At 43.6% G+C, this 10374-nt stretch overlaps 2 protein-coding genes and 1 long non-coding RNA gene across 3 annotated transcripts; all 3 read right to left on the minus strand.

Moving 5' to 3' along the window:
• Positions 1-2759: 2759 nt before the first annotated feature.
• LOC140359085 (uncharacterized) lies at positions 2760-4597 on the minus strand. The gene is made up of 3 exons (XM_072443959.1): positions 3580-4597; positions 3468-3490; positions 2760-2981 (listed from the first exon to the last, which is right to left on the minus strand). Exons 1-3 carry the CDS (start codon positions 4580-4582, stop codon positions 2760-2762), a joined length of 1248 nt encoding a protein of 415 aa, XP_072300060.1. The 5' UTR covers positions 4583-4597.
• A 2516-nt stretch (positions 4598-7113) lies between these two features.
• On the minus strand, positions 7114-8596 carry LOC140359086 (GTPase IMAP family member 1-like). The gene is made up of 2 exons (XM_072443960.1): positions 8573-8596; positions 7114-7803 (listed from the first exon to the last, which is right to left on the minus strand). Exons 1-2 carry the CDS (start codon positions 8594-8596, stop codon positions 7114-7116), a joined length of 714 nt encoding a protein of 237 aa, XP_072300061.1.
• A 408-nt stretch (positions 8597-9004) lies between these two features.
• LOC140359901 (uncharacterized) lies at positions 9005-10128 on the minus strand. Its single transcript, XR_011926890.1, has 2 exons — positions 9479-10128; positions 9005-9153 (listed from the first exon to the last, which is right to left on the minus strand). It is a non-coding gene; the product is annotated as an uncharacterized lncRNA (long non-coding RNA).
• Positions 10129-10374: the final 246 nt, after the last annotated feature.

Below are 10374 nucleotides of genomic sequence, written 5' to 3' on the forward strand. Positions count from 1 at the left end.
GTGCTCCATGCTTCTGCTGCAGGGATTCGTGCTCCATGCTTCTGCTGCAGGGATTCGTGCTCCATGCTTCTGCTGCAGGGATTCGTGCTCCATGCTTCTGCTGCAGGGATTCGTGCTCCATGCTTCTGCTGCAGGGATTCGTGCTCCATGCTTCTGCTGCAGGGATTCGTGCTCCATGCTTCTGCTGCAGGGATTCGTGCTCCATGCTTCTGCTGCAGGGATTCGTGCTCCATGCTTCTGCTGCAGGGATTCGTGCTCCATGCTTCTGCTGCAGGGATTCGTGCTCCATGCTTCTGTTGCAGGGATTCGTGCTCCATGCTTCTGTTGCTGCTGACTTCTCTTTTCTTGTACTAATGTCCTTTGACAGCTATGTTGCTATTTGCCGCCCTCTAGTGTACAGTTTTGTAACGACAAGACAAAGAGTCGGTCTGTTGCTCTGTGCTTGGCTTATTCCACTGATCATAATGATAACACAAACTCTACTGCATGAATTATTTAGTAAACCAACTTACTCGTACTGCATCTCCAGCCAATTTTACTATACCATCTTTTACATGTACTTTTGCGATGCGACGTGCGATGATGTAAACAATGTACACCTATGATATTGTATTCTGTTTCTTCAATGTGATTTTAATTGCATATGATATTTATTTAGAGGCATGCTCACTTTAGGTTCATCTTATCCTTATTCTCACTCACTGCCATCAAAGAAGCCCTGAAAACTCACCTTTTCAGAACAACCTTCAAATTCACATTTAAATCTAACTCTTCCCTAGCACTCACAAACCCTTTGTATTCACATGTATTCATTTCCAGGCGGCTGCACGGCTTAAGAACAGACTTTTCAAACATCAAAGTGAAGTCGGGATGGACCACCCAAACGCATTCAATCAGAGCACTGCTTTTGGTTCTTACTTCCTGGTTGACAACCAATAAAATACTTTATTATTAACTGTAGACAGCGTGCAGTGGTCTCATTTTGTCACAAAGTGCTGCTTTTCCAACAAATTCCCCCCACAAAAAGGTCAGGTCTTTATTGACCATTATAGGCCACAATAACAGAATCAGAATCAGAATCAGAATAGGGTTTATTACTACCATTTGTCGATAAACAAAATTTACAGACATAGGAACTTGTCCTGGTGATTCGGTGCAACACAAACAACAAAACATTGAACAATGAATACTGAACGGCATGATCTGTACATAATAAAATATAGAGTATAAAGTTATGTAGTAGTGCAATAGGAAGTGGTGGTATGTACATAATAAAAACTAAAGTTAAGTAGTGCAACAGGAAGTGACAGTGCAGTGAGTGCAAGGGGCTTAGGTAGTGTTCATGATTTCAACGGCAGAGGGAAAGAAACTGTTCTTGTAACGGGAGGTTCTGGTCTGAATAGACCGTAGCCTCCTGCCTGAGGGGAGTGGCCTCCTGCCTGAGGGGCGTGGCTCAAGTAGTCCGTGTCCAGGGTGAGAAGGGTCGCTGTGATCCGACCTGTTCGTCCCAAAGTCCTGAAGACGTACAGGTCCTGCAGAGATGGAAGTTTGCAGCCGATCACCTTCTCAGCAGAGGCACAATGCGCTGTAGTCTCTGTTTGTCCCTGGCTGTGGCTCCAGCGTACCACACGGTGATGGAGGAGGTGAGGATGGACTCAATGATGGCCGTGTAGAACTGTGGGTTGGCAGAGGTGGCTGCAGTGGGGGAGGGGGTGTCAAATCTGCAGTAGAAAGAGTTGAGTTGTTGGGCCAGTTTTCCATCGTCAACAGGGGGGGGGACAGAATGAAATATTGAAAAAAATCCACAACAGGCAAAGTTTGTCAAAGTCTAAAAAGGATCTATAGCAATGCTTTCTGGTGGTACGTGAATTCCTCTGCATATTATGTCTGCTCAATTTTATCCACATTTCTTACCTTTTTTGGTTTAGTCCAGGGCTTTTCAACATAAGGCCCAGGGGCCAAATCAGGCCCTCCAAGGGACCCATCGTCCCATCGTCCAGGTATAAAGAAATAATAATGAAATCTTTATTGGTTTAATTCTTGGTTAGCACTTGTTTATCCCTGGCTTGGTCTTGATTTAGCCTGTGTTTAATTATGCTTTAGACTTTTTTTGATTCTGGGCTAGTCCTGGCTCAGCCCTGGCTGGTACTAGTCTAGTCCTAGTTTAACTCAGTCCTGGATGGGCAATTTTGCAAAGTGATGTTGGTGTTATTTCTCACAAAATTCAAATCAATCAATTATTGATACAACGTTGGGGATATTTTGTGCGACCAAAAATGTTGTTACAGTCGAGGCCTGTTGCACACCTCCGGCCCAGAGGCCTTGGCCCACCCAAAAATATGGCCCTTAGGTTGAATTTCCCTGGTTTAGTCCTTTGTTTAGAACTACAATAAAACTAGTCTATTCTAGACCTTGAACCTTTTTTTTCTCAGCAGACAATATGTTTTTCTACATCTTATTTTTGTTTTTTATTTTTATTTGTTTGCTTCACATGAAAAATTGGCTAGTGACACAGACATTTTATTTAATCTAAAAATAAAGATCACTACAGTCGCCAAACAAATCTGACTCACATTACGAAAATTATTTTGGCTCGTGTGGATATGATCACGGAAGGAGATGGACGACCAATCAAATAGATACACAAATAAAATATAAAACACTGATCGGCTAAAGAGGCAAACAACAGCTGTCAATGTTCATGTCAAGCTGCTGTCAGATGCCTTATGCTCCTACATTAGTAATAACACTCCATTGTATCACTCTTTGCCTGCCTTCCTCGCTCTGTCTCTGTCTCCATGCGGGATCCGGCAGACTCCCAGCAGAGTCCCGGCCGCAGCCCCAGCAGCAGAGCTCAGATTCAGCCTGAGTCCTCCCACTGTCCTGGAGCCTCCAAGCGCAGCACCCAGAGCGGCTCCCAGTGCAGCTCCTCCAGCCAGCAGCCACACAGAGGAGGAAGTGAGGCGAGAGAGAGGCTCACGCTGGGAAATACAGAACAGCAAACACATTGAAGCTTCTGTTGTGCTGTTCATTTTTACATTTACTTGTGGGTAAATTAATCTCTGTATGAAGGACTCCATATGAAACTAGTCATGTCATCCCTGGTCCTTCAAAATCAAGACGTTACAGCTTCCATCCAGAAGTTATTCACGGATGAATGAAGGATTACACTGATTAGAATTGAGGGAATAAACCTGTGGAGTTGTACAAGAACTGGAGAAAAGTGACAGAAAGGGCAGTATACTTGGTTCCTCAGACCAGTACATTCCTTATTTTTCTACCACACTGAAAAAAGATTATTCCTGAGCGTGTAGAAAGCATCAGGCCAATTAATGACCTGGGAAAGTTCACTTCTTGTTGAGTATGGAATTAATGCATCAAATGGAATGACACAAAGTGCAAATCTAAAATCCAAATACAACATGAAAAGATGGTGATGAAAATAGATCAAATGAACAATATCTTACCCTTTTTTGGATGCTTTGTTCCGCTGTAATGGGATTAATTGAAAACGTAAGAAAAACAAAAGATACACAACCAATAAATGTGTCTTCGCCTTCAGAAAACCATTCGACTCACAATGTTTGCTCTTCTGCTCCTCTTCCTCATTTTCCAGCCTGAAAAGCATATCCAAAGTGCTCGCGTCCGCTGACATTTTCCTCTGAAGGTCCAACTTCTTCTTAAAATGCTTTTGGACCTCTGTCACCACTGACTGCAGCATCATCTTGGAGCATTCATGTTCTGTCTTCAGTTGTTTCTTCTCCTCTTGGAGCTTCGTCACCTTCATCTCCATCTTATCACGCACTTTAATCGTCTCATTCAGCTTTTCGTGAAACCTTTCTGCCTCTATGTTGTGATGAACCGCCATCTTCTCGTCTTTTTCCACGAGACACTTTTGAAGTTGGTTGTTGTCCTTCTCTGCATTTTCTAACCTCCAAACTGTCATGTTCAGGTCATGATTCATTTCATCAACCAGATTCTTATGAGTGCAAATAATATCATCTTTCTGCGCAAGTGTTTCCAGCAAGTTTTTAGCCAAACAATCTTTCTCTTCCATCATTTTCCTCAGTTCCTGAATCTCTGCCATTGTCTTGTTCAGCTGAATTTCAGTTTTCTTCTCATCTCCATCTAACCTTCGGCATCTCTCCTGAGCTTGCACATAGCACTGTAGCAAAAAGTGACTGTCATTAAATACGTCTAGTTCCTCGATCTTCTCAAGAAGGTCTCGCACTTGACTGCGATCGTTCGTGTCCACATTATTTAGCGCGTGATACCTGTTTCTGCATTTGTCCACTATACATTGCAGAGCAGGCCACCTCTGTATGTGCTCCTCAACCGCGGTGCCTCCTAGTTTATCTTTGTAAGTGAACAGCACTATAACCTTTGACCACACGGAGGCGCCCAACAAGCTCATGTGCTCCTCCACTTTGAGACCATCGGTTTCGGTGAAGGTCTCATCACAGCGTAAGACCAAAAGTACTGCGTTAGGCACTGCGGTATTTGAGCTTTGTATAATCTGTTGTATTGTTTCAAATGGAGTATCGTGACTGTAGTATCTGCCGTGCCAGCCCGGAGTGTCCATCACCGTGACCACCTTCTTCTTCTTCTCTTTGGCTCTGAGGGGGTTTGAGGGACGTTTTATGCAAGTCTTCGGAACGGAGGATTGTGCGGACCGTTGAGCTCTTCCCAGAATGCTTTGGTCCAACAATCAGAATATGAGGCTCTGAAGCGGGTCCATGCGGTGCTAAAGTCAAACATAAAAAGGCAAATTAAATACTGACATGAATCAAAAAGTTGGGAACGTTCTGGTAGTACTACTATAATACAATATAACGTGAAAATGCTAAAATTGTGTTTCTCTTATGTAAGTTGGTAAATAAGGATGGATCAGAATAAAAAACTTCAGTCTTTTGTCCCTGAGGGGACTCATCTCAAACTGCCCTGACACACGAGCTGCCGACTCTATCTGACAAATCCTCCTGCTAAGCTGCACTGAGATCTTAGACTGAGACACTGAGGCGACTGGGGAAATATTTCTGCAAATGAACTTACATTCCTATCTGTATCAGGAATAAACTGGGATCAAACCAGGACCAAACCAGGACTAAACCAGGACCAAACCAGAAGCAAACCAGTACCAGACCAGGACCAAACCAGGACAAGCATGAATTAACCTTTGCTCCTGGTTCAAAGCAAACCAAAACAACAATGAAGTCGTCTGAATGATGTCAATAAATTGCTGGTCTGAATTAAGAAAAGCTGAAGTATTAGAAACTATTTACCATCTAAAAATATTACCAAAATCAAAATTATAGTGTCTAAACCAGATTTAGAGAGACTTATCCATGCATTTGTCTCAAGTAGATTAGACTACTGTAACGGCCGCTCACTGGTCTCTCCAAACGAGTTGTAAAACAGCTGCAGTACATCCAGAACGCTGCTGCTCGGGTCCTGACCAGAACCAGGAAGTATGATCACATTAGTCCTGTTCTCAGGTCTCTGCACTGGCTCCTGTGGCTCAGAGAATAGACTTTAAAGCAGCTCTGCTTGTGTACAAGTCTCTCCATGGCCTAGCACCAAAGTACATCTCGGACATGTTAATGCCATATGAACCATCTCGGACTCTGAGGACCTCAGGGACCGGCCTCCTGCTGGTGCCAGAGTCAGGACTAAACATGGACCGGCCTCCTGCTGGTGCCAGAGTCAGGACTAAACATGGATCGGCCTCCTGCTGGTGCCAGAGTCAGGACTAAACATGGACCAGCCTCCTGCTGGTGCCAGAGTCAGGACTAAACATGGACCGGCCTCCTGCTGGTGCCAGAGTCAGGACTAAACATGGACCGGCCTCCTGCTGGTGCCAGAGTCAGGACTAAACATGGACCGGCCTCCTGCTGGTGCCAGAGTCAGGACTAAACATGGACCGGCCTCCTGCTGGTGCCAGAGTCAGGACTAAACATGGACCGGCCTCCTGCTGGTGCCAGAGTCAGGACTAAACATGGACCGGCCTCCTGCTGGTGCCAGAGTCAGGACTAAACATGGACCGGCCTCCTGCTGGTGCCAGAGTCAGGACTAAACATGGACCGGCCTCCTGCTGGTGCCAGAGTCAGGACTAAACATGGACCGGCCTCCTGCTGGTGCCAGAGTCAGGACTAAACATGGACCGGCCTCCTGCTGGTGCCAGAGTCAGGACTAAACATGGACCGGCCTCCTGCTGGTGCCCAGAGTCAGGACTAAACATGGACCGGCCTCCTGCTGGTGCCAGAGTCAGGACTAAACATGGATCGGCCTCCTGCTGGTGCCAGAGTCAGGACTAAACATGGACCAGCCTCCTGCTGGTGCCAGAGTCAGGACTAAACATGGACCGGCCTCCTGCTGGTGCCAGAGTCAGGACTAAACATGGACCGGCCTCCTGCTGGTGCCAGAGTCAGGACTAAACATGGACCGGCCTCCTGCTGGTGCCAGAGTCAGGACTAAACATGGACCGGCCTCCTGCTGGTGCCAGAGTCAGGACTAAACATGGACCGGCCTCCTGCTGGTGCCAGAGTCAGGACTAAACATGGACCGGCCTCCTGCTGGTGCCAGAGTCAGGACTAAACATGGACCGGCCTCCTGCTGGTGCCAGAGTCAGGACTAAACATGGACCGGCCTCCTGCTGGTGCCAGAGTCAGGACTAAACATGGACCGGCCTCCTGCTGGTGCCCAGAGTCAGGACTAAACATGGACCGGCCTCCTGCTGGTGCCAGAGTCAGGACTAAACATGGGGAATCTGTGTTTCAGTTTTATGCAGTCAAAATCTGGAACAGTCTTCCTGAAGATGTGAGACAGGCTTCTACTCTAACTTTGTTCAAATCTAAGCTAAAAACTGTTTTGTTTAGCTGCGCATATGACTGAAAGGATTTTTTCTTTGCACTCTTCTCTTTTATTTCTTAAACTGTTTTATGATTTCTGTCATGTCTTTGTGATTTGAATGCATTTTTTTCTCCTGTTGTGTGAAGCACTTTGAATTGCCTTGTGTATGAAATGTGCTCTACAAATAAACTTGCCTATTTCTTCAACTACTACTGCTGATGCAACAATATTCTACATTTCCATCAAAGAGTAGAAGTTCTATCACTAGTAATACTGACCGGTGAGGGATCTCAGCACACGTCTTGATGCCTGCACCTCGCTCGGCCTTCGCTTGACTTTCCTCTCCATCTCGTCTCTGTTCTCCTCTATAAAAAATCCGTTTGAAACCCAAACATCCGTCAGTGTTTTGTTCTCTTCCACCATCGCATCAATCTTCTCCAGAAGTCCTTCCACTTGACTCTCGTGTCCATAAACACTCGTGTCTAAAAGATGGTGTCTACGTCCACATCTGTCCATCAGTGGTCCGAGAAACTTCCTTTGTGCCACGTAATCTTCAATGGGAATCCCTTTTAATCGTTCGGGTTTGGTGAATACGACAATGGTGTTTTTCCATATGCGATCGCTCAGCAGTGCCAGAGGTCCTTCCACCGTCCACTCTTTGCCTTTGCTTGGACCAAGAGGCACCACCATGAGAAAAGCATGGGGCCCGGGCTGGCACATAGACAAGCATTCGGCTATATTGTCATTGATCGAACCCGGGTCTCGCACGTTGTATTGGATCCATCGGTCGGGAGTGTTGACCGCGATGACCCTTCGTCCGGTCGGGCCGAGGGTCTGTCTCCTGACGCACATCTTCACGTCTCGTCCGGTGTCGAACGTGCGCTGTTGTAGCAGGGCGTTTCCAGTCAAGCTCTTCTCCAGCCAGCCACGGCCAAAGAGGACAAGACGCAACTCCTGCACAGAATGGAGATTAATCTGGGTCAAAATGGAAGCGATTTACTGAGCACAACAACAGAACTGAGTTAAAGAGAAGTTTGGTTAATCATTTTTTTACTGGACACATCTCTGGCAGAAATTGTGTTGTATTGCAGTGGAAATTATGTTGCGTCATCTTATTTTATAGATACAATAAAACTCTGCCTTGATGGAATCTTTCACCTAGTTGGAAAACAAACCCATGTCGTGACTCATAATCTTATTTACTTAAAATACTGTCAAATTAATGAGTTTTGAATTGTATTTTTTCATTAAATTAAATTCTTGTAAAGAAAAACACACAATAAATAAAGGTGAATCAGAAAAACAGAATGAATAACTAAGATAGTGCTGACATGACAAAACAAACATGGAGCTCTAAAAATAACACAACCAATCGACTAAAATATCTTTTTACAAACCTTTCTGTTGTTGTGATCTACGAGTGTCCATAATGTCCTCCATGTTTTACTGTTTAGTTCCACAGCACATGGATTAATAAACCAGCTCCACACTTGACTTCGCCATGGTTGGTTTGTGTTCAAGTTGTTCTTCAGCCTTTGACACAAGTTCAAAGTTCATTACGAACAGCCAGTCATGCTGCTTTGCTGAACGCATCAGTTTTATCTATTACACTGAACAATGACATTAGATTACACACATAATTCACTCAGTATCTTGTAAGAGTGCTACTTCAAAGTTCACTTTCAACTAAAAGGACTCTAGTGGTCACATGTAATACCATTACCAGCCACAGAGTCTTGAGTTTCATCACTAATGTGTGAAATCAATGACAGGGCCAAGCAAGCACAAAGCACCATCATGCTTATGGTGTGTAGTGTTCAATCTATTCAACTGGTACAATAACATCTTTATGGATTCATTGTTCATTGTTTTGTTGTCTGTGTTGCATCGAATCACCAGAACAAGTTCCTATGTTTGTGAATTTTGTTCATTGACAATTGCAATAAACCTTATTCTGATGAAACTATGTCTATAATGTTGGGTTTGATTGTTTTTTAATAATCCCTGGATATGTGTCTGAAAAGCATATTCAGTGGAAACTAAGGTTTATTTTTGTGCAAACATTTTAAAACAGCAAAACCCCAGAGCAGGTTCAAAAGTCAAATGTGTCTGAGTCACGTGAGGTTAGCCAGTGCAAATGAAAAACTCAACTCAGTTTCTTTTTGCTCAGAAAGTCTTTATTGAGATCCAAATTGGTGGAATGCCACAGGTTGTTGCATTTGTCCATCCAGAGGAGCGTCCCTGAGTCAGAACGAGCTCGATTCAGTGACTGTGCCTGACACACACCATGCAAAAGGGTTCCGTCTACAGCAGTGGTTCTTAACCTTTTTGGAGGTACGGAACCCCACCAGTTTCATAAGCGTATTCAACAAACCCTTAATTGAAAAACTTCAAATTGAAAACATTTGAATATATATATATATATATATATATATATATATATATATATATATATTTTACTGGTGCACAAAATGAACCGTGCATCATCACGAAAGTCGACTCCAAATTCCCTGCAGCACAGAAAGGCCAAGCAGGGCATGTCATCACGAAGCATGAGTCGGATGTGTGTCTTGACCTCCACCGAACCCCTGGGGTTCGATCGAACCCAGGTTAAGAACCACTGGTCTACAGTAACTACTCAATAATAATACAAACTCATTTAGAAAGGCCTGGAAAGCTTAAGGTTTAGATGCAGAAATAATGACCTCGCTGATATTTACAGCAAAACACCTGAAATATCCCAAAACCACTGTTCTACTGTAGCATTGACATGGAAAAAGGTGCATATCAATAAACACAGTGGAAACGTTATTAAGTTTAATCCTTGTATTAACTTATTTCTTCTTCTTATTCCATTAGGGCTCAAACGACTAGATTCTTTTTTTGTTTTTGTATTGTAATATCTTTTCAATGATCATAAAAACATGTGGGACTCATTCTTAGTGCAGTGACACACATTTTAAACGATGCATTCATTGACCTTTCCACGCGTTTGCTGATGTGCTCCTGGTTCACGGCGCCGCATTTGGTTGCAGCCTGAATTGAAAAAAGTGACCATCATATTATTTACATTATGTGCATTTGTATAGAATCTCCGTAAATACACACGTACTGTGCAGCAAATGATTCACAAAAAGGCCCGGGTGACCGAAATAAAAGGTATGGGCCGCATGTCAATCAATATGTTCATTTTGAAGGAATCAGAACACCAATCAATATGTATTTACTGTAAACCAAAGCAAAGCATCAACTTTATTTGTACCAATTTGAATTTTCAGTGTTTATAAAATGTGCAAAAAAATTAAAAGGTGATAATGAACAGTTTAAATATCTGTAAACATTCACAATTTATGCTCTTGTATTGGAAGTTCTGATTTTTTGTATTTGATTTCCACAATTAACTTTACATTCGGCGGCGTGCTTAAATATTTAAAATCAAAACTACCTCTAAATGAGATGAAGATGGTGTATGAAAATGGTCACGGCTGCTACGTTCACTACGATGTTCTCACGGAGCAAATAAAC

The sequence above is a fragment of the Eucyclogobius newberryi genome, unplaced genomic scaffold, assembly GCF_026437365.1.
Source record: "Eucyclogobius newberryi isolate DKJ021-1_F unplaced genomic scaffold, fEucNew1.0.hap1 SCAF_14, whole genome shotgun sequence".
Taxonomy (NCBI): domain Eukaryota; kingdom Metazoa; phylum Chordata; class Actinopteri; order Gobiiformes; family Gobiidae; genus Eucyclogobius; species Eucyclogobius newberryi.

What these genes read in the sequence shown, in the direction of transcription:
- LOC140359085 (XM_072443959.1), bottom strand. Translation starts at nt 4,582, where the DNA reads ATGGACACTCCGGGCTGGCACGGCAGATACTACAGTCACGATACTCCA. An exon ending in GGAGCAGAAGAGCAAACATT is followed by an intron (nt 3,491 to 3,579) that starts GTGAGTCGAATG and finishes ATCCCATTACAG; the next exon opens with CGGAACAAAGCATCCAAAAA. An exon ending in AACAAAGCATCCAAAAAAGG is followed by an intron (nt 2,982 to 3,467) that starts GTAAGATATTGT and finishes TGTATTTCCCAG; the next exon opens with CGTGAGCCTCTCTCTCGCCT.
- LOC140359086 (XM_072443960.1), bottom strand. Translation starts at nt 8,596, where the DNA reads ATGAAACTCAAGACTCTGTGGCTG. An exon ending in AACTCAAGACTCTGTGGCTG is followed by an intron (nt 7,804 to 8,572) that starts GTAATGGTATTA and finishes CATTCTGTGCAG; the next exon opens with GAGTTGCGTCTTGTCCTCTT.